Source organism: Mustela erminea, chromosome 20, assembly GCF_009829155.1.
Source record: "Mustela erminea isolate mMusErm1 chromosome 20, mMusErm1.Pri, whole genome shotgun sequence".
NCBI lineage: Eukaryota > Metazoa > Chordata > Mammalia > Carnivora > Mustelidae > Mustela > Mustela erminea.
The window spans coordinates 26,388,605-26,416,599 of NC_045633.1; the positions used below are offsets into that span (position 1 = coordinate 26,388,605).

At 63.9% G+C, this 27,995-nt stretch overlaps 2 protein-coding genes and 1 long non-coding RNA gene across 9 annotated transcripts in view; 1 reads left to right on the forward strand and 2 right to left on the reverse strand.

Moving 5' to 3' along the window:
* Nucleotides 1–437: 437 nt before the first annotated feature.
* On the forward strand, nt 438–9,809 carry LFNG (LFNG O-fucosylpeptide 3-beta-N-acetylglucosaminyltransferase). 3 transcript variants are annotated; one of them, XM_032326852.1, is made up of 8 exons: nt 441–983; nt 5,441–5,489; nt 5,974–6,073; nt 6,168–6,321; nt 6,421–6,506; nt 6,924–7,089; nt 7,750–7,835; nt 8,588–9,809. In XM_032326852.1, the coding sequence occupies exons 1-8, from the start codon at nt 555–557 to the stop codon at nt 8,652–8,654; spliced, it is 1,137 nt and encodes a 378-aa protein (XP_032182743.1). In that variant the 5' UTR covers nt 441–554; the 3' UTR covers nt 8,655–9,809. The 3 variants fall into 3 exon arrangements, with proteins under 3 accessions (XP_032182741.1, XP_032182742.1, XP_032182743.1); XM_032326850.1 differs by lacking the exons at nt 7,750–7,835; nt 8,588–9,809 and adding an exon at nt 7,378–7,530 and having other exon boundaries at nt 438–983; nt 6,924–7,160; XM_032326851.1 differs by lacking the exons at nt 7,750–7,835; nt 8,588–9,809 and adding an exon at nt 7,378–7,530 and having other exon boundaries at nt 438–983; nt 6,927–7,160.
* On the reverse strand, nt 9,789–15,333 carry LOC116580521. 3 transcript variants are annotated; one of them, XR_004281683.1, is made up of 4 exons: nt 15,133–15,333; nt 12,613–12,806; nt 10,384–10,607; nt 9,789–9,901 (listed from the first exon to the last, which is right to left on the reverse strand). It is a non-coding gene; the product is annotated as an uncharacterized LOC116580521 (long non-coding RNA). The 3 variants fall into 3 exon arrangements; XR_004281682.1 differs by having other exon boundaries at nt 15,050–15,333; XR_004281681.1 differs by having other exon boundaries at nt 12,613–12,809; nt 15,050–15,333.
* Nucleotides 15,334–15,880: 547 nt separating this feature from the next.
* Nucleotides 15,881–27,995, reverse strand: part of TTYH3 (tweety family member 3) — a 28,559-nt gene continuing 16,444 nt past the window's right edge. The window contains exons 8-15 of one of the 3 annotated variants that reach the window (XM_032326847.1): nt 26,390–26,445; nt 25,679–25,771; nt 23,986–24,078; nt 23,499–23,635; nt 21,622–21,795; nt 21,123–21,198; nt 20,371–20,471; nt 15,881–18,834 (exon numbers count right to left, since the gene is read on the reverse strand). In XM_032326847.1, coding sequence (XP_032182738.1) covers nt 18,819–18,834; nt 20,371–20,471; nt 21,123–21,198; nt 21,622–21,795; nt 23,499–23,635; nt 23,986–24,078; nt 25,679–25,771; nt 26,390–26,445 — 746 coding nt within the window. In that variant the 3' untranslated portion in view covers nt 15,881–18,818. Of the gene's footprint in view, nt 18,835–20,363; nt 20,472–21,122; nt 21,199–21,621; nt 21,796–23,498; nt 23,636–23,985; nt 24,079–25,678; nt 25,772–26,389; nt 26,446–27,995 lie in introns of those variants that run through there. The other 2 variants (XM_032326849.1, XM_032326848.1) reach the window with 2 other exon arrangements.

Consider the following 27,995-nt stretch of genomic DNA (forward strand, 5'->3'; position numbering starts at 1 on the left):
AGTGAGGACGTCTCCTGCGCGACTGCGGAGCCCGAAGTCCCCGTGCCAGAACCCCGGTCACCGCGCCGAGGGCGCGCCCTTCCGCGTGCCAGACGCCCCGTGCGGCCCCCGCCGGCTCTGGCCAGCCTGGTTTCCCCTTCGGGGCCACCGGGGCGAGAGCGACCGAAAGCCCCACGCCCCTCGGCCGCCTGCGGGGGACGACCTGGGCGGGGCGGGGCATGCACGTGCTCACAGGGGGCGGGGGCGACGGCGCCCGCCGGGCGGTTCCCAGACCCCCGCGGCGGCCCCACGTGGGCGCTGCGAGTCTCGGGGGTGGGGGGGCGGCCCGCTCGAGGCCCCGCCCCAGGGCCTGGTAGCCAGTGAGCGCGCGGAAGGGGCGGGGATTAGCAGGGGACCATGCCCACCGGGGGCGGAGTCCGGCGGGGGAACTTTAAAAGCGCCGGGCGCGGGCAGTGGACAGCTGAACGCGCCGCGGGAGCCGAGAGACTCGGCGCTGGTGTGCGGAGCAGGACAGGGCGCACCGGGCAGGGCGCGCCGGGGGCCGCCACCCCACCATGCTCAAGCGCTGCGGCCGACGCCTGCTGCTGGCGCTGGCGGGCGCGCTGCTCGCCTGCCTGCTGGTTCTCACAGCCGACCCGCCGCCGCCCCCTGTGCCCGCCGAGCGCGGCCGGCGCGCGCTGCGCAGCCTGGCGGGCCCCGCGGGGGCGGCCCCGGCACCCGGGTTGGAGGCGGCGGTGGCGCCCGCTGCGCTCGCCCGCGAGGTGCATAGTCTGTCCGAGTACTTCAGCCTGCTGACCCGCGCGCGCAGAGACGCGGGCCCACCGCCCGGGGGCGCCCCCCGCCCCGCCGACGGCCAGCCGCATGCCCCGGCCGAGTCGCTGGCGCCCCACGACGTCTTCATCGCGGTCAAGACCACTAGAAAGTTTCACCGCGCGCGCCTCGACCTACTGCTGGAGACCTGGATCTCGCGCCACAAGGAGATGGTGAGCCCCCACGGCCTCGGCGGGGCAGGGGGGGTGCCGTCTTGTGCTGCGGGTGGCGGTATCAGATGGGCGCCAGGCTGCACCTCTGTCCAGCTACGAGGAAAATCTAAGGGTAGTGACGCCAGTCCATCCCTTTCCAGCCGGGTCTGCTTGATGCGGCCACTCTTCCCATTAATTTGTGGAAGTGTCAGAGGAGGACCCGAGCCCATCCAACTTCCAGAGCCCTGGATGGTGTGCGTTGACCAGCTGCTGTTGCTTTGGTTGGTGTTGGTGTTCTCCGTGATGTTGCCCCCCGCCCCCCCGCCCCCAACTATTGGAGTGCCTTACTAAGGAAGGTGCTGTTGTCCCCAAACCTCCCCCCAAGGCAGATTCTTGGCGGGGCATCCACCTGGGGCCCTGAGGAGGAAGACTCTTCCCTGAGTGTTGGAGTGGGGGGTTAGAACCCCCAGCATAGGGCTGGTCCCCTCCCTCATCTGAGTCTTTGCCATGGGATGGGGGACAAGTCATTGTCAAAGAGAATTTGGAGTTGGGGTGTGTGTTGTTGAGTCCTGGAGAATCCGTCTCCAAAGAGAGCGCTGGATTTTGGGGGTCTGTGTCTCCACAGCATGGGAGTCTTCAGAGCCTGGAATCTTGTGCTCACTGCACCCTAGTTGAACACTGGCTTCCTACACATAATGAAGACACACCCCACTTTGAAAATCTCCCTGGAGGCTGCAGGAGAACGGTTGGGTTGGGGCGGGATGGGGCAGTGTGCGCCCTGCCAGGGGAGGGGCAGCGGGGGAACAGCCCTGGGCTGGGAGATTCAAGGGACTAAGTGGGACTTTGTGGTGAAGCTGAGAGACCCTTGACCGGGGTGAGAGTTCAGAAAGGACCCCACACCTCTTCCTCACTGTTTAAACCTCACGTCCTGGGATCTGGTGGTGTGGATGAGCCCTGTTTTGGGGCAGGGTTCTGGTGAGGTCATGATGGGGGCTGGGGGGTGGGGAAGGGTTCTCTCTGGTTCCTGTATGGGGAGAGGGCCCTGGGAGCCCCGTGGCAGCTTCCTGGGAAAGCAGCATCCCCTTTCCCAGGGGCTCAGCGGGCCAGCGGGAGGGGGCGGCGGGGGCCATGGGTTTTGTTTGGCCGCGGGGCCGTTAGGATTCCCAGCGCCCGGCGGCTCTCACGCCGGCCGCTTGGGCAAGGTAACAAAGCCCCTTTCTCCAACGGAGAAAGGCGTCCGGCCTCTTGTGCACAGCTATGCGCTCCATGGGAACCGCCACTGGCGTGCTGACCACTCAGGTTGCCTGGTGATGAGGGGGCCGACGGGCCCCCCCCATCCCTGACTGACAGCCCTTGTGGGGCACCAGGCTGGAGCCCGGCACCCTGCCCCCAGGACTCTGCCTCCCTGCCCGGTGACCTTTGGCAGCATTCAGCTCCTGCTGGGCCACCACCAGCTCTGAGCACCTCTCATCTTGGATTTGGGGGGCATTCTCCAGCAGAAGGGGTGTGGTCCAGGGGTCTTGGGTACCAGTCCCAGCCGAGGTGGATAATCCTGGGCAGACCTGAGGACTTTCTGGCCGGGGACCAGCAAAACCTGGAGGTGGAGGGAATGAGCCCAGCAGTTACGCAGGGTCGGGGTGGGGTCTGTCATTCCCCTGGGCCCCGAGGTCCCTGTTGAAGGGCCACTCAGATTTCCTTCTTGCTGGCTAAACCCACCCAGGAGAGGCTGCGTCTGCCCCGGGCTTCAGCTCATGTGTCACAGCAAGCCAGAGCCCTGCACATCGTGTTGGGAGGAGGGGGTCCTTGAAACTATCCCGACCAAGAGCCCTCCTCTCCCAGTCCTGTGCGTGGTGATTCAGACCCAGTCTGATGGAGGAGGAGATGCAGAGGAGTCAGGGCTTTGGTGGGGGAAATCCAGAAAGACTGCAAGCTGAGAGTGGGCATCTGACCCACGTGGAGGGTTGGGGGACTTCCTGGAGGAGGTGCCATTTGAGCTAGACTGACAGTACTGACATGGGGCATGTGTTAGAAACTTCCAGCAATTAAGGTGATGATGGGGAGGAGGGAAGGCAGGGGCGGGGGTTGGTCAACAGGGTCCACGCTGTGACAGTACTCAAAGTCCAGGATGAGGGGCTGGACCTTTGGCCTTCCCCCACCCCTCCCAGGAGCAGGCCAGGCTGCTGCGGCTGCCACCACAGTGGCCACAATTGCTGGGGGAGAGCTTGGCATCCTGTGTTTCTTTGAATCGCAGCTCCAGGAACAATGCCGCTTCCTGTGGGTGTCCCCCCACACCCCCGCCCGCTCTGGGCCAGCCCTGCCGCCCTTGCTGCCCTGCTCTTCCTCCTCCAGCCCCATCGTTGGGGAAGTGGGGAGGAGGCTGTGGTGGTGGGAGGGTGGGAGCGGGAGGGGTTTCAGGCCCGGGAAGGTGCTTGGGTCTAGACTAGCACCACGTCTGCCGCAGGGTATGACCACAGGCTGGAGGCCGCCCCTCTCTGTTCCCCAGTGTCCTCACTGTCCACTCAGGTAGTAATGGTGCCCGCCTCTCGGGGCTGTTAGGGAGACCAAAGAAGGGAGGGGGTCTCAGTGCTTTGCTCTGGGTACAGATGAGTTTTTGTGATGCCCATTTGACAGAGGGGGATACCGAGGCCCTGAACCACCAGGCAGCCTGTCGCCTCCTCTGCTGGTTGCTCTGATAAGGGAGGGCAGGCACTCTGTACCCTCACAGCCCCACCCTGCCTCGCACTCCTCTCCAGGCAGCCCGCCTGGCTCTTCCCCTAGCCGAACAAAGGTGACTTTAATCTCCATAGCCTTGGGCTGGGTTTTTAGGGCACCACCAAAGCGCGGGAGAACAGGCCCCGCTTGATCTCATTAAGAAAGCATTTTCCTTTTAATCCAGCGACGGCAGTGGCGCGTCTGCACTGGCCGGCCTCAGCCTCCCACAGCATTCCTGGGCTGCGAGGCTGAGGAGTGGGTGGGGGGCTGGGTGCGAGTCCGTGCGTGCGGGCTGCCTTGGGGTGCCTGCAGGGTTCTGGAAGGAGGGGGTGCGTGTACGGAGAGGGTGTCCACGGGGCCTGTTCCTTCTCCATGCTAAGCCTGTGATCAGCAGCTTATGGCTTCACCTGCGTGTGTGCTCCGGTCTGGGGTCAGGATGGCCAAGGAGCCAGGGCTGCCTGAAGGAGGGTGGGGACCCCAGGTGGGTCTCCCTGGTTCCCGGGTATGAACTGTGCTCTGGGCTTGCACGTGCTGGATCTTCCCTTGGACCCGTAAAAGGAAATTGAGGTCTGGTGGGCATGGATGTGGGTGGGGGGGTCTCCTGCTGCCTGTGCTCAGAGCACCCGCCCCCCACCAGGCCCCAGGGTTTGCATTCAGCCTTGCCTGGGTGCGCTGGGTGGCACGCGCTGGGCGGGCCAGGCAGAGGAAGGAACATTCCTCCCCGTGTGCTGACGGGCCCAGGCGGGTGCCGGCAGCTCCTGGCCCCGCCCCGCATCCCCCCCAACCACTTCCTCAGAGTGATCCTGGCAGGGGTGGCCCTGTGCTGGCACAGGTAGAACCTTGATGTGGCCTTGGGCAAGGACTGTCTGCCCACCTGGATTTCCTTGCCTGAGCAGTGGCGGGCGGGGGGGGCGGGTGCTGGGCCTCAGGGGGGCTGGGGCATCCGCAGTTTCCCGCCTCAACCCTCCTGCCTGTTGGAGCCTCCTGAGAACAGCGGTGCTTTCTTAGGCTCAGACAAGGTGACCTGGCCGGCCTACTGGTCACAGTGCCGGGGGCATGGGGGCCCAGCTCTGAGGGCTGCAGTGCTGTGGCCCCACCCCTGCCCGGCGGACCCTTCGCCCGGCCCGGCCCAGTTAACCAGGCCAGCTGTATGGTAATGGGCCGCACGGCCACTCCTGCTTAACGCGGCCGAGTTAAGGCCAGCCCGGCGTCCCTCGCTGCGTGGCCTGAGACAAAGCCAGCGGACAATGCCTGGTGATTCATCCTCCCTCCGGGCCCTTTGTCCGCCGGGGCTTGGCAGCCGCCCAGCAGAGGCCTTTGTCCCTGACTGATTGAGACTTGGCTTCCCAAAGCCGACCTCCTCCGTCTGCCCCCCCCCCACGGCCTTCTGCCCCCTCCCACAGGCTGCGCGCTATGTCAATAAGGGTGTGTGCCCTGCCAGGTGCGCAGGGCGCCAGGAGCCGGTTACCTGGCGGGTGGGCGGGGCGCCCCACCTGGCTCGTGCCGGCACAGCCGCCAGGCGACCTTGGGCCCAGCTGTCGATGGCAGGGTAGGGCCTGCAGGAGTTCTGCCCACTTCTGCTTAGTCTGGGCACTTGAGACCCACTCTGTGTACCTGGGGAAATTGAGGCCCACGAAAGGGTGGAGAGTGGGCATGACTGAGTTGGAGTTCCTGAAGCCCCAGAGTGCCTGGCTCTGCACCCCCTCGGTGGCCTCGGGACTGGGGGACAGAGAGCTGCCTGTTCAAGGCCACGTTTCTCCTTCCAGACGTTCATTTTCACCGACGGGGATGATGAAGCCCTGGCCAGGCGCACGGGTGAGCCCTGGACTTGGGGAGGCCGGGGTGGGGAGGGCTCCACTCCTGGGAAGAACTGTCCCCTCCCCAGTCCCCTGCAGAGAGGTCTTGGAGGCCACGGGCCAGAGAAGGCCCTTTACTCAACTGGTTTGCTCATGCCCCGCCCCGCCACTTGGAGGGGGGCACCCAATTCTCATGCAAATGAAGTCCTTTCAGCTCCCAGGGCCCTTTGAGCTGATGTGGCGGCAACAGGTGGCCGGTGCTGGGAAAAAGCCGCCTGAATGGGCAGGGGCGGGCCGGGGTTGCCCTGGAGGGGGTTGGGCTGGGGGGGTGCGCTGCTGTGATCACTAGGCCGTGGGCCCTGGGCCGGGGAGGGGGGCAGCAGGAGGAGGCCGCTGCAGGGCACAGCTCGGACCCAGGGCGCCCTGGGACAGTGGTCTGCTCCACCCTGCTCTGCTCTCACGGGCCAGCTCAGACCCGCTCACAGCCCCTCCCTTGCTCCCAGGCCACGTGGTCAATACCAACTGCTCAGCTGCCCACAGCCGCCAGGCGCTGTCCTGCAAGATGGCCGTGGAGTTCGACCACTTCATCGAATCAGGGAGGAAGTGAGTGCGGCCAGAGGAGCGCGCCCCCTCCCCTGGGGGTCCCCTCCCCCCCAGCCTCCCACCTTGACGCCCTCTCTGCCGGCTCTCTCTGCAGGTGGTTCTGCCACGTGGACGACGACAACTACGTCAACGTGAGGGCTCTGCTGCGGCTGCTGGCCAGCTACCCGCACACGCAGGACGTGTACATCGGCAAGCCCAGTCTGGACAGGCCCATCCAGGCCACGGAGAGGGTCAGCGAGAACAAGATGGTGCGTGCTCCGCCCTCAGGGGCCCGAGCCAAGTGGGCAGGGGGCCGAAGGGGTCCCCGGGACGTCGGGCGAGGGTCTCACTGTGCTCCCGTCCCGCAGCGCCCCGTCCACTTCTGGTTTGCCACCGGCGGGGCTGGCTTCTGCATCAGCCGTGGGCTGGCCCTGAAGATGAGCCCATGGGCCAGGTGAGTGCCCTGGGGCCCCTGCCCAGCAATGGGTGTCCCCAGCCTCCCATGCCCAGGTGGGCTGAGTCACGGTGTTCCCCCCCACACACACACCTGTACCTCCACCTCTGCTGGCTTCCCACCTGCCAGGTGCCAGACCCAGCTACCATCGGGCAGGGGCAGGATTCCTTTCTGTGCAGGCTTGGTAACCCCAGCTCTAAATTATCAGGCCAGTTCAGAGGAGGGCGCTGTGCAGGGGCTCTGGGAGGGTCGGAGCCGCTGCAGGCCGGCCTGTTGGTGTTCTGGTCCCCTCCCCTCCGAAGATTGTGCTCCTTCATCCCAGGCAGGGTTCTGCCTGTCTGTGGCTGCATCCAAGTGAGCTCCCCGTGGGCTGCCAGCGCCACCCTTGCTCATCGGTCGGGCCCTCTCCCCCTGCAGCAGGGGCCACTTCATGAGCACAGCCGAGCGGATCCGCCTGCCGGATGACTGCACCATCGGCTACATCGTGGAGGCCCTGCTGGGTGTGCCGCTCATCCGCAGCGGGCTCTTCCACTCCCACCTGGAGAACCTGCAGCAGGTGCCCGCCTCCGAGCTCCACGAGCAGGTGTGCCTCCCGGGCCACAGGGAACCAAGAGGAGTTGGGGGAGGGGGAGAGGGGAGTCACTGTTTTAAACCTTTTTTATTTATTTTTAAGATTTTATTTATTTATTTGACAGACAGAGATCACAAGTAGGCAGAGAGGCAGTCAGAGAGAGGAGGAAGCAGGCTCCCTGCTGAGCAGAGAGCCTGATGTGGGGCTCGATCCCAGGACCCTGAGATCATGACCTGAGCCGAAGGCAGAGGCTTTAACCCACTGAGCCACCCAGGCGCCCCGGAGTCACTGTTTTAAACTGGGAAGTCAGGAAGGGCCCCACTGTTGGCTGTCCCTCAGACACCCAACCCCACCGGCGGGACCCTGCTCCAATCCTGGGGGTCACACCTACTCTGTGCCATTTGGGGCCTCTCTTGGCCCCAGCTGGTGACTCCGCTAGCCTTCGCTGAAGCCCCTACCCTAGACTTCATTCCTGGGTTCTGCAGAACAGGTGGGTTGTACCACACACGCCCAGCCCCACGAAGCCCGAAGCCTGGGACTGAGGCCTTCCTTCCTGGTCTGGGGAGGGTGGAAGGCAAGGCTGTCCCCTTGCACAGAGCCCCACAGAAAGCCATGGACAGAGCTGGGGGTATGGGGGCCTCTCCTGGTCTCACCTGCCCAACCCCCCCCCAGGTGACCCTCAGCTATGGCATGTTTGAGAGTAAGCGGAATGCCATCCACATGAAGGGGCCATTCTCGGTGGAGGCTGACCCATCCAGGTGAGGAAGCAGGCCCAGAGAGAGGCTGGGCCTGACATCTGGTCCCCCAAGGGTCTGCTGGGGCCAGAGGGGTGCTGTGGAGAGGGGTCTGCTGGGGCAGGTCTGCTGGGGTCAGGGGGTTGCCCTAGGTTTGGGGTTCTGCTGGAGCCAGTCTGCTGGGTCCGGTCTGTTGGGGCTGGTCTGCTTGGGCCAGGGGGATGCCCTGGGTTGGGGTCTTTGCTGGAGCCAGAGGGGGTGCCTGGGTGGCATCTGTTGTGGCCAGTTGGCAGGGGACGGGGGTACCCTGGGTAGGGGTGGTCTCCTGGGGTCGGAAGGGGGTTGCCCTGGATTGGGGGTTCTACTGGGGCCGGGAGGCACCCTGTGTTGGGGGGTCTGTTGGGGCTTGTTTGCTAGAGCTGGGGGGGTTGTCGTGGGTTGCGGGTTGTGCTAAGGCCTGAGGAGGGGTGCCCTGAGTTGCGGGTTCTGCTGGGGGTCGTCTGCTTGGGCCAGGGAGATGCCCTGGGTGGGAACATCTGGTGGGGTCGGGGGATGCCCTGGGTTGGGGTCTCTGGTGGGCCTGCTAGGGCCAGAGGGGTGCCCTGGGGGGTCTGCTGGCGCTGGGGGTTGTGCTGGGGCCGGAGGAGTGCGTTGCGGGGTCTGCTGGGGTCAGGGGGATGCTCTGGGTGGGGGCATCTCGTGGGGCCAAGGGGGGGTGCCGTGGGGGCTCCACACCTCCTCCCCACACAGACCCACCCCCTCCTCTGTCCCCACAGGTTCCGCTCCATCCACTGCCACCTGTACCCAGACACACCCTGGTGTCCCCACACCGCCGTCTTCTAGCAGCCGTGGTTGAAACCCCGTCCTCGGGCGCCCCTGGTATCCAAAGGGCCCGGGGACCCGTGTAGAGCCGCCCTGGCCTTGGCATTCGAGACTCCCCCAGGGCTGTGCCTGCGTGTGCGCACCGCGTGCAGTCCGCGGAGCAGGCTGCTGGGCAGTTCCGCTCTGCTGAGGAGCAGGCGATCGTGCTGCTTGTCTGCTCCACGGGGCCGCCGCCTCCTGAGCCCCATCCCAGCAGGATGGGCAGCAGAGGTCACCCTGCAGGCAGTTTTATTATTGCGGGGTCTCTGGGCAGCATGGGGTCAGGGGCTGCTCTGCCGGGATAGGCAGGTGCCTTTCCCTTCCTGTTCGTTGCAGGCTGGGGGCTGGGGGACCCTGTCTCTGGAGATCCCGGCCCCCCCACCTCCAAACCCCCAGCACAGCTGAGCCACACTCAGTGCACAGAAAGAAGCTGGGTTTAGGAGGAGTGGCCCGAGTCCCCTGTTCCTGCTGGCTCTGGACTCCGAGGGACAGCAGACAGCACCTGCGTCCTGCCAGCACCACCTCTGGCCCCCATGAAGTCCCTAGTGGCCGTGGGGTGAGGGGAGTAGGGGCTCCCCTCCTGACCGTCCTGGGTGGGTAGTCTTCCCAGTCCTCATGGTCTCTTTGTCTCCCCGTGTTGGGAAGACAGAGCTGAGCATTTCATCTCTCGAAGCAGAGAGAATGTCGCCCATAGTGGGCGTGTCTGTAAATATTTGTGACAGTAATTTTTTACTGTGATTTTTTTTCATAAGGGGGTGGGTAAAAGGGTATTTTTGTCTGTTTTTCGGGGGGTGGGGTGGGGCAGGGCGGGTGTTATTTTATCTTTTCTGTGGATCAGAAAAAGCAGAAGCCAAACTTGAGATAATCTTTGTTGTTCAAAGCGGTGGAAAGGCCTAGCCCCCCGGCGTATTTATGTGTCCCTGCGTGCGGACTGCCCGTGCCTGGTCCTGCATGTTACCTGTCTCCCGCAGGCCCGGTGTGGCCCACCAGGCCCGTGGCGTGTGTTTTGTCTTCTGTTTTTCTTTCTGCAAAGACAGAGCTTGGAAAGCGACGGATAATGGAAAAGTTCTCAGGGAATTGAAGTGTGGTTGCCATGGTGACGTCCTTTGCTGTGAATAAAGGTGCTCTTTGGGGCAACCCCCTGGGGTCCTGATCTTGCTGGAAGTTGGGTCTGAGAAAGCAGGTCTGCCCTAAGGGGCTCCCAGGGGCCTGGAGGCCTGTGTGTGCTCCTGTGGGGGAAGGGAAGGAGGGGGTCTAAAGAGCAGCTTGCAGGAGCCTGAGAGGCATGGCAGGTCGCAGGGCACCGTGGAGGGAACGGGGGGGGGGGGGGGGGGGTGGGGGGTGGCTGGATCCACAGGTCTCCCCAGAGGAGCAGTCCGCCTGTGCAGACCCAGGCTTCCCCGCAGGAGGGACAGGGGCTCGCCGTCGCCCAGCCTGATCTGGCTTCAGCCCCATCACAAACCCACAAGAGGCCATATTCTTGTCCCATGATGCAGATGGCAAAACTAAGGCTCAAGAGCCAGTGACAGCCAAGGTCAGTGACCTGGGCTGGGGCGGGGGGTGATCAAGCGCTCAAACTCAGGCCTGGTGGTCTTGGATCCTGGCCTCCCCTTGTGCCAGGGACCCTACACTCTCCTCCATGAAGGGGCTGCATGGCTGGACCGGTCCCAAAGCTGGGCCCCCAGGAGGCTGGGCAAGGATTCACACTGACCTTGTCTTCTGTCTGCTCCTCCATGCCGCTTCCTCCTCGAATGCAGCCTTGGTGGGCGGCAGGGGTGGGCAGGAGCTGCTGCCGCCTCAACTGGGGACGTCCCTCAATGCCACCATCTGGGGTGGGGGCAGCTGTGTTCCCTCTTCCTCACGTGGTGCCCACTCTCCTCCTGGCCTCCAGGCTCCCAGGGCCATGCACGCTGGCCACTCTGCTCCACGATGAGCCTTCTCAGCATGTCGGAATAAAGACAGGCGCTCGCCAAGGGCCTCCTTCCCCCACCCCTGACCTGTCAGGGACGTAATGCCAGTTCCATGCCCACGAGCTCCTTGCTCACATACTCAGCACCCCCAGATGCAGCGTGGAGTCAGGGATGCCCCCCGCCCCTTGCTGGTAGCTCCTTGGGCCTGGGGCAACTGGATGGGGCTTGACCCCACACCTTGGCCTTGTGTAGCCCTGAGTCAGCAGAGTGTGGTTTGCAGAAGGGCTGGGAGGGAGCAGCTGCCCGGGGGATGTGGGCAGTGACTGGCAGTGACTGGGACGGGGTTGGGGGGTAGTGAAGGAGGAGCCCTCAGCGTCTCAGCCTGATCCCTGTCCGGAGGGCATCCTGTCGGCACCACATCTCAGCTGACGGGGCAGAGGTCATCCTTGCTGACATGTTGGGTTAAGGGAGCTGCTGGGGCGGGGGTGGGGGGGGCCAGCCACCTGCAGGCAGAGACCAGCGTCACCCGGGATGGTCAGAGGAGCCTTCTGGCCTCGCTCCAGGGTAGACCCAGGGCCCCAGCCTCCCTGCAGAGCTGGTGGCCCTGAGGCACACAACGTGGCTTGCCAGCCCTCACAGGGACAGGTGGAGGCTGCCCCAGAGCTGGGGATGTATGTACGTGGTCATCACCACTGGTCCAGACTATCCCCTGTGGGGAGGAGGCACTGGGCCCTCGGAGGAGTCGTGACCTTCATCGGAGAATGGCATAAATGAGCCCCTAGGGCTCTGGACCTGGGAGGTGTCCCGGAGTGGCAGCAAGCACCAGGGGCCCTTCCCTCTTCCCAAGGAGAAGGCCAGGGAGGTCAGTTCCTCCTCAGAAGGGGAAGCAGGTCCAGGAGGGCCTTCCGGGAACTGGGCAGCCTGATTCCTCCTAACTGCTGCCCTCAGCGGGGTGAGGAAGGGGCCCTCCCCTAAGATGAGTCACAGCAGAAGCACTGACCTCTCTTTGCCCCCAGGGCAGGACTGAGGATTGTCCTGCCCCCCGCCTGCCCTTCCCCTGGGCTAGTGGCTGGCCTACTGGGCTGCCCAGCCCCTCCCAAACTGCCCATTGTCTGTGGGCTTTCCAGAGAAGGAGTAACACAGCAACATGGGGGCTGCTGGGAGCCCCCCGCCCCATGCTGCCTGGTGGCTGAATGCAGAGCCAGGTTCAGGAGGGACTGAGGGGGGCAGGGTGTGTGTGTGTGTCCTCCCTGCTCAGTTTAAACACACCTCCCTCCACCTGGGGCCATCCCAGCCGTCTGACTTACCCCGGACCCTAGATGGGTTTCTGGAGCAGCAGCCGGAAAGGAAGGCTTGACAGAGCCGGTGGGGGAGGCTGCGGTCTGGGTCTCAGCACAGCCCTGGGCAAACTGCAGCGGTGGGATGGCCCCGGGATGCCTGGAAGCCTGGGAGGGAGGAGCACAGCAGGGGACTGGGTCACCACAACCCTTCTGTGACCTGGCCCAGCCTACCCGCAGGCAACCGGGGCTTGTCCGAGGGCTCCCTTCCCTCTGGGGGTTTCAGCCCGTCCTGCCCCAGCTGGACCCAGGCTGAGGGGGTAGGGGGATGACCAGGGCCCGCCCCATCCTTTTGTCAGACCAACTGGACTATACTGCTGCTGCCCAGGCCCAGAATGTTCTTAGAGGTGACCCCCCCCTGCCAGAGCCCCTTCTGAGCCCAGCACTTGGTCCATCACTAGGAGGAATCTAGGGGCCTGGGGGGCTCCTGTCAGCTCCCTCGAGGTGCTCGAGGTCATGTCAGCATAGAGTTGGGAGCTTAGGGCTGGGGCTGCTCTGCCCCCACATTCCCCCTACTGGCCCTGCACAGGCTTCTGGAACCACCCCTACTCAGGTGCAATCCAGCTGGGTCCTAGTGAGAGCTGGTGGTTTCTTGCCCTGCCCAAACTGACCTTCCCCGGGACCCACCCACATCCTGGGGCAAGCCCCATTCCTGCCCTCCAATGTTCACGTCAGGAACCTGAAAATTCTTACCAGTGTGTGGTTCACGTAACCCATGTAAGGTCAAGAGGCAAACTCTTGCCGTGGGCAGCAAGGCTGCCATCCCACGCGCTGATGCGGGGCTGGCCAGTGCATGTCCTCATGGCCTGTCCTGGTGGGATTGTTGGGTCCGCCACTCAGGAGAGCCACAGTGAGCCCCCAGACCAGCAGCACTTCCGTCAGGGGAACTGCTGGGAAGGCAGAATGTTCTGAGCTCCAGGCCAGGTTCCCCCACCACCTCCCACATCTCCCGTCCTCTGAGGACCCAGCGCCCCCTGCTGGACATCCATCTGCCTGGCTCCTGAAAATGCTCTTTGCACCACTGGATGCACCCGCCTCCTCCCTGACCTCCCAGGGTTGGGATCACAGCACCTGCTTCCCCTCCCCTCGAGGGGTTATCGAGGGCCCCTCCTCCCGGGGTCTGTTGGCTCCTGGCTCACAGGCGCTGTCACCTGGCTCTTGCATCCACTTCTGGTCTTTGCTGTCTGTGATCCTTCCTACACCTTTGGCCTCCTTGGCCCCAGCCCTGCCTCCTTGGTCCCCACTGCGTAGTCAGTCCCCAGATGTTGCCTGCCCCGTGACCCCACTCTGCCTCCACCTCCCTCCCTCCCATTTCCTGACCCTGCTGGACCCCCCAGCCCCCTCACACCTCACGGGCTCGCCCTCCCCTACTTGAAGTCCCGGGTCCAGTCAGGCCCGTGAACTCACTTTCACCTCCCTTGGCCCCTTGGTTCCTCATCCTCTCTCAGTCAAGCCTCTGGTCTCTGACCTCCTGCACCTGCCCTCTGCACCTGGTCAGCTGGACAGAAACACTGCCCTCCGGGGAGTCTCACCCTGAGTTCCGGATGGAGCCTCGGGCCCTTGGGGAATCTCCTGTCCCCACTTTGTCCCTGCTCTCTGGCTCTCCCACAGCCCCGGGGCAGGGGGCTGCACTTTCTCTGCCCCCAGCCCCCACCACTTCCTCCGGCCTCCATAACTCCTGAGACAACCCCCACCCATGGCTGCCCAAATGCTCGGACCACTAGGCCAGCAGGGGGGTCACGCTCCTCTCTATGGCAGCCCCCCACCCCCACTGTGACCTGAGTCCCACCCTTCTTGGTCTCAGGAACACCACTGTTGGTCCCAGACACTCTTGTCCAAAGACATCTTAGGCTCAACATGTCTAAAAGCGGACCACTGACCCCCTGATCCCAAACCTGCTCCCTCCCCAGCTGCCAATCTCCATTTATGATGACAGACCCTCCCACCCCGCCATGGCCACAGGCAAACCCCACACCCCCACACAGGGTGCCAGGAAGCGCTGATGGCATTTCTTCCAGAACCCGAGACTCACCACTCCTCGGCTGGCCAGCACTGTGCCTGGGCTGCCCTTAGCTCTAGCCTGCACCATGGCCCAGGCCCCCTATCTGCTCTCCTGCTTCTGCCCTGGCTCCCTTCCCGACTCACCAGCTAGGGCCATCCTGCTAAAAAGAAGGTGAGAGGCTGTCAGTCCGCTCAGAGGCCCCATGGTTCCCGCCTCTCACAGAGCCAGTCTCCCAGGCCTTACGAGACCCACAGGCCCTTTGGGATCCTTAATCCTCTGCTTCCTCTCAGACCACTCTTCTCTGCTATCCACTCCAGCGACCCTCGCTTCCTTGTGTGAACACACCAGGCATGAATCTGCCTCAGGACCTTTGCACTGGCTGTTTTCTCTACCCAGATATCAAAACCTGCTTCCCTCGTGGGCCAAAAGAGTAACCCCCGAAGATGTTCACATCTTCACCTCCCCAACCGATGAATAGGTCACCTTCATGGCAAAGGGGACTTGTAGATGTGAGTAAATGAAGAACCTCAAGACAGGAAGATTATTACCCTGGACTATCCAGGTTGGTCCAGTGCAATCACAGAGGTTCTTAGGAGAGTGAGGTGGGAAGGTCAGGAAGATGGAGAGGCTGTGAACCAAGGAATGGGGCCACTTCTAGAACTAGGATATCACTGTGCCCTCCCTGACAGGGAAATTGAGGTCCAAGAAGGGTGGGGAGTGCCTGGGTTCTTTCCCTCCTGGGGCTCTCCTGCCTTTTGGGTTCCTTGGTCCCAGGTCCCCAGTTCACTCTCCTTACTACCCGGCACCCTAGAAGCCTCCGATGTCTCCACCCCTCGGCACTCAGCGTCCGCTCTTCAGGGCTGACCAGTTCTGGGACCCCTGCCCCCGGAGCCGGATAGGTCAGGGGCTGGAGACCGGAGGCCGTGGGTGTGCCCTCTAGCCCAGAGAGCCCCTTCCCAACTCCTGCGCTCACAGCAACGCCGCCGGAGCCTCGTGCCTTCCACGGGGCCCTGCAGGGGCCTCGGCCACCTGGGCCCCGGGCGTGGGAGACCCAGGCTTTCCTGGTCAAAGGGCGCGTCCTCCCAGTTCCGCGGGGCTCCGATCCCCCTGTGAGGGAAGTGAGCTCACCAGCAACCCTCTAGACTCCGCGCGGGATCATGCGGCGCCTTCCAGAGTCCATTCCTCAGATGAGGACAAGAATGACTGCTAACCTTAAAAATAAAGCAGCCGGTTTTCCCAGCGGCGAAGGGAGCTCGCTGGGGTGGACGCCGCAGCAAAGACCCACACCTGAGGCGGAACAGCAAACACTCCGAGAGCCAAGGGGCGGAGCCTGCTTATATAGGGCGGGGCGGGGGGGGGCTGTCCCCGACGGGAGCCCATTGGAGGATACCCGAGAGGCGGCTTCTCATTGGCTGGGCTGCTGCAGGGCGAGTAGACACCTGGGTCCTCGCTTTGGGTGGGCAACTGGGTGCGAGGTTGTTTGCGGGCGGGGCCCTGCCGGCCTCCCAGCGCACTCCGGGTCTCCTTCCCTCCTTTCCCAGCCACCATCCCACCTGGGGAGGCCAGTGACTGGAGGTGCACCCACAGCGGGGGCCCAGGACACGCTCCTCCCCGGCACCTGACGTTGCTCCGACCTGGCTGCCTCCAACAACCCTGCCCAGGGCCAGGCCTATCCGCTCCGCAGGCGACCGAAGGGTACTCCGCACGGGCATCCCCGGCCGCTCCAGGGCACGTCCAGACCGCAAAGAGAGGCCTTTAGAATCTCAAGACGACTGCTCTGGCCCATCCAGCAACCCAACCACCCCCACCCCGGGACTCTCTGGTAGGTTCCCCCCTTCTAACCCCATCCCCCTCTGGCGAACTGGGCCTCCCCACCACCTTAGGGGGTCTCTCAGCTACCCAGCACGAGACCACACTGTCCCCAGGACCTGGCAGGAGCCAAATCAAGGCAGGAAAAGAGCCGTTTTTTAAAATTTGTTTATTTTAAAACATGAAACTCAAGCTGAATAGAAACCACAGAAATTACATTGACGAGATTTTTAGTTATCTGCCAAGAAAATAAAGCCCCAAAGAAACAAAAATCAAACCCCAAACCCAGTTAAAAAACAAACAAAAAATAAAAATAAAAAACACAGCGACAGCACATACGGCCATGGCCCTAGGGAGGTTGGAGGAAGATGCCGAGTGGTTCGGACCTCAGTTCCCCCTTCCCGCTTAGGGCCCTAAATCACACGGTGGGCGTGGGGTGCAAGGGCCAGGAGGGGACCTGGGAGGGTAAGGGTCTTAACAAAATTTTATCGAGTGGCATGTTGTGTATAAGGAAGTGGTACAGCGCACAACCATTTCGGTCAAAAAAGCCCCAGAGAAGGTGCTGGCCCCTGCAACCGCCCCCCAACTGGAGCCCAGGGAGGCTACCTGCCGGCCTCCCACGGGGGGCTGGGCAGGGGTCCGGGCTAGGGAGAGAATGGTGCTTGGGCTGGAATTGCATAGTGAGATGGGGTGGGCGGACACGGCAGAGGGTCCTGTGGGCCAGACGTCCCAGTTGGACCCCGCCAGTTTGCCCAGCCTGTGGGGGCATGGGAACCAACTGGACCCTGTGGGGCTTCAAGACCCTGGGGGCGCCTCTCCCCCACCTCCCCCGCAGGTGCTGCAGGGCCTGTGGGGACCAAGGCTGGGAAGGGATGGGGAGAGGTCACTGGGATGGGGACTGGTTAGGAAGGGGACCCTGAAAACTCAGAACAGAAAGAAAACCAATGGCAAGACCTGCTCCCCTCCACAGACTGAGGCCGGGGTCCGAACCCCTTTTGATGATTCTCCTTTTCCTTTATTCAACCTCGGTGAGGAGAAGGAAGTGGATGAAGTCACAGACGGGGCAGGCACACACGCACACGACGCACGGGGGAGCTCCCCGGACGGCCGAGGTCCACAGCCTGTCCGGGCAGCGCCCGCCTCCATGCTATGTACATTCACATTGTGGGCGGCCTCCGGGGGCCGCGGTCAGCCGTTGTGCTTCTGAGCAGGGGCCGAGCACACAGCAGGCACCCAGGCAGGATGGCCGGGGCCTCCCTCCTGACGCTGGGCCGGCAATGCTCTCACCGCTGGAGGAGCCCAGAGGAAAAACTGGGCCAGTCTGCAGTGGAGGCCCGGAGCGATGGCCAGGTGGGGCCTGGAGCACAGCGGCCCTGCAGTGAGGTTTGGGCCGGGCCCATAGGCTCAGATGCAAGGCTCAGGGCCCCAGACCCACCTGGGGCACCCTGTGTTTGCCTGCTCACTCCCCTCCTTTCACGGGGCAGAGGCAGCCTGGCCCCCAGTCCACCCGCCCTTTTGGTCCCAGATACCAGCACAGAGAAAGGATTGTGGAGGAAAGGCGGGTGGCATGTCCCCAGACCTGTCCCAGGGAAGGACACTGACCCGGCTCTGGAAGGGAGAGCCCACATGCCAGTAAGCAGCTTGGCCAGCTGCCTGCCTCCCACTGCAGGACCCTGGCCCCGGCCGGACACACAGGCCAGAGCCTCTCTGTCTCAGGTTGGCTGGGCCAGGGCTGAGACTGGCGGGGCGGCTTCCCATCCTGAGTGGGGGGAGGCACACCTTCCACGGCAGGAAACACAGCACACATTTTACACTAAAGCCAAAGCACCTTAGGGGAAGCCTTGTTCCCACTTCACAGGTAGGGAGACTGAGTCTGCACAGACCTCAGTCCTACAGCCCAAGGGACACTCGTTCCCGAGGACACAGTTGTCCTGGGGCAGCACCTGCCCAGGGACGGCTTTCCAGGCTCTCAGGCTGCCTGTCCATCTACAGCCCTTCCCCAGCAGCACCCCAAGAAGAAACGGCTACTCCAGCCCAACTCCCAGCCGGCTATCCTAGGCCTCATCTCTGGCCTGGACTCGGGGTGACACTTGCTGGCTCTAGGTTGACCAGAGGTGCACACAGAGGCTGGGTGAGGTTAGTGGTTAGTCCCAAGGTGGGGGCAGCAGGGGCCGAGGGCACATTCACAGCCACAGCTCGGGTCCAGTCCCAAGGCCGGGCCTGGGACGCTGCTCCTGGACAGAGAGGGAACCGAGAAGGGGGTGTGCTGCTCGGCCGGCAGCCCCGCCTGCCCTAGGATGACAAATGTGGTTAGTGCAAAAATGAACCAGACGAGCTGCCGAGTCTTGGGGCAGGGGAGGGGGTTTGGCACCAAGAAGGTGGCCAGGACTGGGCGAGCAGCCTGGGCTCGGCGTGGCACCTGCCATCCTCTGGCTGCTGCAGAGGGCTGGGCTCCCCAGGCAGGGTGGGTGCTGGGGGAGAGAGTGGGGCTGGCGGGAGGCTTCTGGCAACTGGCAGGAGGGGCCTATGGTCGGGTGGAGAGGAGGAGGAACTGCCTGGGAGAACACGCCGAGGCCCCTCCAGCCGCCAGCTCAGAGGGAGCCCAGAGTGGGCACCGCATGGCCTGTGAACGAAAGAAGGAACACACGGAAGCCTGGAGGGCACAGCAGAAGCATCAGAGCTGCAGGAGGGAAAGAGCAGGCTGGGGCGCGAGCCGAGGAGAAGATGGGGGTCCACGGGTTGGCCTGGTGCAGAGTAAGCGTCAGGACACAGCACCGAGTCCGGCCCAGAGCCGGGCTCCGTGAAACCCCCTCCTCAGAGGCAGAGGGGCATGGGGGCGGGGCTGGAGGGCCCCCGTGTCGGTGGCGCCGCTCCCGTGTCCAGGTGTGTCTCTGCGCCCCTGCGGGAAGGGGAGGGGAGGGGCGAGCGGCCGTGCGGCGGGTCCGGCGGGTGGTGCGGGTGGACGCAGCAGTGCTGGCACGGGGAGGAGCAGGCGATTGGCACGTGTGCGGCGGGCCGGCTGGGGCTGTCTAGTGGCCGCTGCCGCTGGAGTCGGGGCGAGGCTGGCTGGTGGCGAGGTATTTGGCTCTCATGCTGGAGGTGTACTGGAGGGAGACAAGGTGGGGAGAGGGGTCAGCGGGGCGCTGGGCACAGCGGCGTGGGCCTTGGCGAGCTGAGCAAGAAGCACTGCTGCGGGCAGGATGGGACGGTGGTGGTGCGGCTGGCAGGGCCCCGGCAGAGGGCTCCAGAGTGGCCGGCGGGCTCCATGAGCAGAGGGCCAGCCTCCGTGCTCCAGGCTCAGGATGGGGACCAGCCGGCCTCCTCTTCCGGTGATGGGAGTGCGCTCAGGCATCTGGGCACCCAGCCAGGCAGAACCCTGCCCCAACAAAGGGCCAGCGTTGTGAGGCCGCCCAGCTGCACCCCACATGCCCAGGACCTCCATGCCACACGCAGGCTGCCCTCAAGGGCCTGGCTTGGGGGACGTGCGGAGGCCTCCTCCCCCAGCGGGATCCTGATCGAGGAGCCAGGAGGAGAGCATCGTGCAAAGGCAGAGTCAGGCTGGGTTCGAGAAAGGGTCAGGGGGTTCCCCGATGGCCCACAGCCCCCGGAACCAGGAGATCCCACAGCCACTCTGCCCCATCACCTCGGGGAAAGGGGGACCCCGAAAGTTGCACAGGCCCCTCGAGCTGGGGGATGCTGTTGCCTGCTTGGGTTGGGAACAAAGCATGGGCTCCTCCCAGCTCCTGGACACTGGAACGGAAGCAGCTGGGGGCACGGTGAGGGGGGCACGGACGGCACATCCTCTCTGCCCTCATCCAACCCAAAGCATGAGGTGCTCAGTGCACACGTGTGCGCGGTGCCCTCGCGATGCACACATGTGCAGGAGGAGTGTGCTACAGCCGCAGGCCTGAGGGTATGTGGGCAAAGACCCAGGCATGTGCCAAGTGTCACCAGAGGTGGGGACAGCAGCAGGCTGACCCCACACCTGAGGCCCCACACCAGTGTCCCCAGACCAGGAGGGTCACTATACCCGGGCCCTGATAGCCCTCCTGGAGCTCCTGGGGGAAAAGAAGGTTGTGAGCGCCCGGGTCAGCCACTACACTGGGAGGGAGGCGCCGTGGGCACCTGGGAGCCATGTCATCGCCCGGACATGCAGCAGGGGGCGGGGCAGCACCCCAGCCCCTGAAGGAGCCCAAGCACGCACAGGCGGATGTGGGGGGACGGCTTGTCTGCGTGCACCTGTGTGTGCTTCCAAACATGCGGGGAGACGCCTCCAGGGCTGGGCCCGCTGGCCAGGATGGCATGAGTGCACAGAGCCGGGCACCAGGGCCGGCGCACCCTCGGGCCTGCGGAGATGGTCTCCTTGCTGAAAGGGGCAAGATGGGATCGTCTGCAGCTGGGCTGGGGGTGTGGGGGGGCACTGCCCTGGATGGGAGCCTTGTGGGCCCAAGGCCAGCACGAGATCGCCGGCTGGGCCAGGGAACGGACAAGCTCGTCGTGGCCCAGAGCTGGCCCAGCGGGGGCTGAGCAGAGACCCAGGCCGGAGGCCGGCCCTGGCACGGGGGCAGCCGTGAGCGGAGAGCATGAGGCACGGAGGCGTGACAGGCAGGCGGTGCAGGCCACCTGGGGCAGGTCAGTACCTGTCACTCTGAGGGCACGGCCACCACAGCGTTCGGCCACTATCCATGGGCTTAAACTGCCAGCCTGTGTGGCTGCCAGAGTCCAGGGCCGCCAGATAGCGCTAGGAGGGCCCAGGGTGGGAGGGATGGAGGGGGGAGAGAGAGAGAGAGAAAGAGAGAGAGAGAGAGGGTGGCCTGAATGCCAGGCTGTGGGGGGGCCGGAGTGGAAGGCCACTGGAAAGGGCTGCTGGGGCATGATGGGTAGCTTGTATGCCACACAGACTGATCCGGGCCATGGGCACCCCAAGGCCACTACACAGGCACGCTTCTCAAGGCGGGTGGCCTTCAGCTTTTCTGGCCCTGTTCTTTGCAGGCCATCACCTCCAGGAAGGCCACCAGGGCCCCTTTCAGTTGGCAAGCTCCTTCTCTTTGGCACCAAACCGCCCTGTCCCCTCTCTTTTCTGTCTCATCCCGGAGCACAGAGGGGACACTGGCTGGAAGAGCCAGAGGCTGGGTCCTATTCTGAGCTCAGGAAGTCAATGAAAGAAATGAAAGTGGACCAGACGGGGAAAAGAGAAGCCAGGACCCCTTGAAGCCAAGCTGACCCACTAGGCAGGTGGCCCCAGCCCACTTGGGCCCCAACATACCTCCAGGCCAGCCTGGGGGCCCACTCAGCACTGTCTCCTCAGACCAGACGCCCACCGGAGAGCCCTCCCCCCAGCACTGGAGGCGCACAGCCCACCCCGGCACCACCCCGTACTCCTAAGACTTACTGAGGGCGGGGGGGACTCGCGCCCGATGAGGGGGGTGTTCTCACAGCGGGGGTTCTGGAAGTTGGCATTCTGGCTCCTGCAGTGTGAGGAGAGGGGGCCGTGAGCGATGTCCTCGGCAGGCCCAGGGCTCGTCCAAGGCCGCCCCGGGGCAGACCCAGTGCCCACCCTGCTCGACCCTGGACCTTCTTCTCACCAGCCTACATGCGGCCCACTGGCAGAGTAGCTGAGAGCTCTGCGCGGCCCTAGGTGGCCCACCCCTGCCCGGAGGGGCCCCTCACTACGAGGCTGGCCCCTGGCCTCACCCAGGCAGCCCCACACCCTCCCTACAGCCTCTCTCTGAGCGAGTGGCCTCACTGCGGCCACCACCCAGGCTTGCCGGGACCACCCCGCCAGAAGCCAGGGCAGCTCCTGCTCCAGCCCCCGCCCCTCCGTCCAGCTTCTCACTGCGGCGGGCGCGCCGGGGTCTGCCTCCCCCCGCCCCTGCTCCAGCGCGGCTCACATGTACTCGGTGACCGGCGCGTTGCTGACGGTGTGCGCTGCAGCCGGGAGGCTGGTCTCGCTGCCGTAGCTGCTCCCGCAGCTGTACAGGCTGGGCATGTGCACGCGGTATAGGCTGTCGTGCGTCTGCCTTGGCCCGGGCGCCGCCTCCTCCTCCCCATCCTCGTCGGGGCCCCTGCAGGGAGGGACACCCAGTGCTTGTCACAGCCCGGCCCAGGGCAGCCGGCCAGGGACCCTGGGCGGGTCTGCTCAGAGGCAGACACACGTCGTGCGGATCCTGGCGTGCTCGCCCACGGCCCACGGCACCGTGACGTGCCACCTTGGTCGTGTCCTCTTGAGACGGGGGAGCCAAGGATGCCAACCCTCAGCCTGTACACAGGGATGCTGTCTGCCTTCAGGGGATGGGGCAGGGTCCCTCCTCGCAGGGCGGAGAGAGCTGAGGCCTGGAAGTGGGGGTGCCCTCTCCTGGCCCTGCAGGTCCCAGCCTGCACCTTTGGGTGGCCTGAGCCCAATGCTCCCGTTCTGCTGTGCTCTGGCCTTCTGTCCGCTCTGTTCAGGCTGCTGCGGGGTGAGGCAACGGAGCCGGGGGCCAGGCCTTGGGCGCGCGCAGCTCTCTTCACGTCCTGCCTGCTCCGGATCAGACTTGGGGCCAGGCTACCCGGTGGTACGGGCACAGGTCTGCCAAGCCGGGGCTCCCGTCCCTCCTCCCGAGTGCCAGCTCTGTGACTCTGCGCAGAGGGCCTCCCCTCTGGGCCCCTTGCAGTGAGATAAGCAGGACGGGTAGCAGCCCGCTGGGCAGCAACGACCAGCCAAGCCCTGGGCTAAGCCCTTACACGCAGCGGTTCACCGAGGGGCCTACCGACCCCAAGACGGGTGTCTCTCACGACCCCCATTTCACAGTTAGGGAGACGAGAGACCCAGAGTTGTGAAGCGACTTGCCCACAATCACCTAATAAGCAATAATCTGAAACCCAGGCCATGTGGTTCCAGGTCTGTTCTCTTAGCCACTTCCCTAGGGCTGCCACCTTTACTACCACTGCCACCATCACTGCCAGATTCCTCACTGCCACCACCACTGTCACCGTCCTCAGGACCGTCATCATCACAGTCATCACCATCACCACCCTCACCGCCACCGGCAGCATCGCCAGTGCAGAACCCCAGACAGAGGATAGAGATCTGAGCTGAGGTCCTTGTCATCTAATCTGGGCCACCAAGAAGCAGCCACAGCCCAGTGGGAGGGGAGGTGGGAGTCTGAGAGATGAAGTGTCAGGCCCCAAGCAAGGGAAGGGGCCCGGCTCCTCCCTGCACCTCAATGCAGAACTGACCAGGGAGACTGAGGCAGGAGCTGCCAGGACCCCCACTTCAAAGACAAGGACAGAACAGCCCCACAGGAAGTAGCTGCCATCCTGGTCATCCAGCTGAAGAGGTCACGGAGGCCACAGCTGCCCAGGGCCCTCCCTGTGGAAGCTCCATGTCCCCACAGCTGGACAGCTGCCATCTCCATGTACAAGCCCTGCACACATGCCCCGAGGGGCGGGGAGACAGACGGGACACCCTGAGGCCGGCCGGTCAGAGGTGCAGAGGCGCGTGGGGCATGGAACCGGCGCCGGCGGGCAGGACAGCTGGCTCCACCTGTCTGCCCTGGACTTGCACGTGCCCTGGGCCGGGAGCTCCTCTAGACTCGGTTTGCCATCCGGGAAATGGGGCTGCTCGCCGCGGACATGCTAGCCTGTGAGCACCGCAGCAGCTTACAGAGAGTCAGCCGGGGAGGAGGCCGTCTGCTGCTGTCTCGGGGGAGGACAGTGGTGTCCAGAAGGCACATCCCGACAACATCCTGCCAGCGGTGTGGCCGGGGGCGAGCGCTGAGCCCCTCACCTTTTCTGCTGCCAGGTGTGGGGGACGCTACAGACGATGGAGCTGAACATGAGAGCCGTGACAAAGGAGAAGAGTGCCAGGTAGATGAGGCCTTCCACGCCGTCGTAGCAGAAGCCCGTCAGGGCCTGCACGTAGTCCTGGGGCCAGACAGCATGGGGACAGCACGGCCCACAGAGACCGGAGAGAGACAGGGAAGGCAGGGTGAGAGGGGCCGCGCGGAGCTGCAGCCCAGCCCGCGGCTCGCCGCCTGACAGCCCCCCGGCTCCAGCCTGGACTTCGGGCCCCCCACCCATGGGTACACGCCCATTCTCCAAGTCCCCACCCCCACCCAGCTGCACCCTCTGCCCCCCAACCCCCCAGCTGCACCCCTGCCCCCCAGCTGCACTTCCAGGTGCACTCTCTGCCCCCCAGCGGTACCCTCTGCCAGCCCCCCAGCAGCACTCCTGCCCCCAGCTGCCGCGCCCTGGCTCGGGAGGCCGGTTCTCACCAGATGCAGGCTGCGGCAGTCCACCAGGGCAGTGAGGTGCTGTAGGTTCACCTCTGTGCCGTTCAGCACCTCCTGGACACGGAGCAAGGGGTCCTAGGCGGGGACACATAGCACACAAGGTCAGTACCACGGTCGGCGGGGGGGGCCTGAGCCAGGCATAGGTCCTCTGGGAGCCCTCCGGGTGCCTGTCCACCCATTCCCTGCCATCAAGACAGCCCTTGACCCCGTGGTCTTGACCCAGGCCCTGAGGACCTTCGGCTTCTAGAAATGAGGGCCAGAGTCTGTGTCCTGGCCCCAAAGGGACTGCTGAGGACAGAAGCATATTGGGGTAAGTGGGACCCATGAACGCTTGTCAACACAGGAGAGACAGCAAATGCCCACGTAGCTCCTGATGGGGGCCTGGTTCTCTGGAAGAACCTTACTTTCAGGAACAGTTAAGGAGAAAATTATCATGCTATTTTAAGTGATGAAACATTATTTGAACACTCTGTATAGAGCAAGCCTGGTCCCGTAGTGTGTGTCTGCCCCTCTGTGTGTACACGGGCATGGGCACCTCTGCCCACATCCTGTCCATGGGCAGACGACCCGACAGAAACCCTCCAGGGTGGACGGGGTGCCTCTAGACCAACCAGAGGGCCCGACACGGCCTTCCGTGGCGCACGTCCCAAGAGCGCCCAGCAATTCTGAAGCGGATCCCCAGACAACAAGACTCGCCATTCGGGGCTGAATAGTCACCCCCTGCCCCAAATTCCTATGTTGCATTCCTGACCCTAAACACCTCGGAACGGGGGCTGTATTTGTCGGCGGGGTCTTTCAGGAGGTAATTAAGGCAAGCGGAGGTCACGAGACGGGGGCTCCAATCCCATGGAAGTGGGGTCCTGTAAGAGGAGGGGGTTGGGGCACACACAGGCAGAGGGGGACGACTGCATGAGGACCCGGGGCGAACACGGGGTCTACACACCACGGAGAGAGGCCTCAGGAGATGCCTGCCCAGACCATACCTGGTGTTGATGACCTTGACTTCTAGCCTCTGGCGGGTGAGGGAGCGCATCTTGGCTGTCTCAGGCCCCCGGGGTTCGGAGCTCCCCAGTGGGACCCCAAGCTACCTACCCACTCACTCGCAAAATACCCAGATGATGCCCCGGCCCGAACAAAAGTAAGAAGCAACTGCAATAGTGTGTCTCTATGTGCATCTTTTCCTTAAGTTTTGCAGCTTGTTACAGAAGTCTGAGCTCAGCTGTGTGCACACATGTGCCCCAGCCCCCGCCTCGCTCTGCAGTGGGGTGCACAAGGGCAGGACGTCTGTGGGCTGACCCCTCTCCGCCGCCCCCAGGCTGACCCCCAGGGACGCTAGACTTCGTCAGGAGCGTGGTAACAGACATGTGGACAGAATGCTCAGGACCCAGAACACTGCGAGGGAAAAGCCGCCACCTCCCCACCCCACCCCCCACAGTTCCCAGAACACCTCCAAGGGCCGGGGGCGGACCTTCCTTTGTTCCCACATCTGTCCCCATTTTCCCTTTTCGTGTTTTTTTTTTTTTTAAAAATTCAAAGAGTTGGTATTATTTTTAAGCTAAAGAGCTACATTATTTTTTAAAACCTAGCCCAAAGCCCCGGGGCCATGACGGGCAGTGAAGGGGAGGAGGGGAAGCCTCTGTGAGGAAGGGTGGGGGAGGGGCGGCGCCCTGCTCACCTTGGTGGCCGGGTACTCCCGGGGGACGGTCTTCAGAAGCTCAGCCACCAGGTCCTGCATCTCCACCAGCGCCTTGTGGCTGCCAGACAGCTTCTGCTCCACAGAGACGCCCGCTGACTCCGGCAGGGGAAGGGCAGCCCGGCTCCCCTCCCCCAGTCCCACCCACACCCAGGTCAGGCAGGGCCGGGGCCCCAGGGGAGCCCTTGGGGAAGCTGCTCCTGTCCCCAGGAGGCTGCCCACACACGATCACCGAAAGCATGGTGACTTCAAAGCCGGGAGCATTTCACGATCCCCCGGGCCTGCACAATCACAGGCAGTGACAGCCAGTGGGCCAAAGCATTTCCTTCTAGACTCCACTGTGACTCCGGCTCAGGTGTTCCACAGCGGACCCAGGACCCCTCCCCCGGTGAGACATCCCTGGGCCCCTCTGCACCTGCCCTGCCTGAGGTTGGCTTTGCCCTGCAGGATGGCCCTGGCACAACCCAGGAACTGACAGGAATCCCCAGTCCCTGGGGGGCATTAAGCAGTCCACCCCAAAGGGCTTGCACCAAGGGCATCAGGGCGCTAACCACGGGGGCAGTTAGCGACGCCAACGTGGCATTCATCCAGCGGCCCCCCACCCCCCCGCTCCTGAGGTCCCAGGATCTCAAGGCCTCTGAGAAGGGCTGAGGGCCACAGGGCTTCCCAGAGGCGGAAGCAGCGAGCACTCACCTGCTGGAAGGGGTTGGTGGCCCGGGCAGAGCAGGCCAGGTAGTACTGCAGAATGTCTGCGGACAGAGGTCAAGGCGGTGGTGTGAGGGCGGCCGTGTGCATGAGCCGTGTGCGCGCCCGTGTGAGCCCATGTGTGTGCTTACATGCACCTGTGTGCACCTGCATGGATACTGTGCGCACATGTGTATGTGTATTTCTGCACGAGGTGTGGACAGACACAAATGCCCACACATCTGTATGCACACACGCGTGTCTGTATGCATGTATGTGTGTGCACGTGTCCATGTGTGCATATGTCTCTGCACACATGCATGTGCAGGTGTCTGTATGTTGTGCCTGTGTGTGCTCAAGCACATGTGTGAGGAGCTATGGCCTGCAGGGAGCCCAGGGCCAGGGCCCAGACCCTTCTGCTCCAAGCAGGATCCTTACAGCATGCACACGTGCCCCGTGGGATGCAGCCCTCTTCCTCTCTTCCCCCTGGGGCAGCAGACAGGCACTGGGGGTGGGCAAGGGGTCAGAAGAGACGCAGGGATGCATGGGCTCCTGGCTGGCAGAGGAGGGGACAGGACCTGGACATGGCTGTCGGGAGGGCCCAGGACTCAGGTGGCCTGTCTACTCCCCATTAAAACATGTGTCGATTCTGTGTCCAACATTTAAAGATGGGATTCACTTACAATTGTGATTCTGGAAACCCCAGGAGGCCCACATCTGGCTGGAGCTGAGGAGGAGCGGGGAGCCCGTGTGCCTGCCCCACGCCCATAAGGCTCTCAGACCTGCAGACTCAGGGGGCTCAGCGCCCATCCCTGCAGCAGCACTGTGGTTTTGGAGTCCCAGGTGCCTCCCTCCTGGGGCCCCGAGGCCCAGGACAAGAGCAGGTGCACAGGGCTGGCCGCAGCCTGGCCCCCCTTCCTGCCCTGCTCCCACCTCGGCCTCTCGGGCCTGGGCTCCCACGCAGCTCACTTTGGCCGCTTGTAGAGGGGCCGGCATGCTGGCCTTGGCTCTGTCTGGCCCCGGGAGGGGGGCCCATGGCTTCCAGGCAGGATCTCACACTCCCTTGAGGCTGGGGGCTGCTCTCGCTTGCTAAAGACCCGGGAGTCCTCAGCAGTGAGGACCTGGAGAGGCCGGGGGCAGTGGGGGGCACAGCAGGGCCACTCCTCCCCCATGGGGGGAAGAGGGCAGACAGCCCTCCCTCCTGGGGGCTCCTCGGGCTCAGGTGGAACCTGTTCCTCCAACCAGATAAGCCAAAAACCAGCCCCCTGCTCATCCCTGTGGCTTTCTAAGGCAAAGAGGAAGACGGTCCTCTGAAGGCCAGCATTTTAAGGCCACTTAGAACCCCTGTCCCTGCGGGGACAGTGCCTCTACCCTTCTCTCGAGGAACATGCAGCACCCATAGCAGGGCACACCCACGAGCTTAGCACCTTCCAGCTCTGGCTGCACCTGAGCCCCAGAGCCCCACATGCAGCTGCCTCTTGGGACGGCCAACTGGCATCACACTGTGGCCCCCACCCTCACCGCCGGACCCGCTCCCTGCCCCCACCTCGGTCCACAGATCCGGTGACCACAACAGCTCAGGCAGAGAGCAGGTCCTTAGCGCTTCCCTCCCTAC

Excerpts from the sequence above, each read along its gene's own strand:
- LFNG (XM_032326850.1), top strand. The coding sequence starts at position 555 with ATGCTCAAGCGCTGCGGCCGACGCCTGCTGCTGGCGCTGGCGGGCGCG. Across the intron at positions 6,322-6,420 it reads GGGTCAGCGAGAACAAGATG|CGCCCCGTCCACTTCTGGTT; the intron begins GTGCGTGCTCCG and ends CCCGTCCCGCAG. Across the intron at positions 6,507-6,923 it reads AAGATGAGCCCATGGGCCAG|CAGGGGCCACTTCATGAGCA; the intron begins GTGAGTGCCCTG and ends CTCCCCCTGCAG.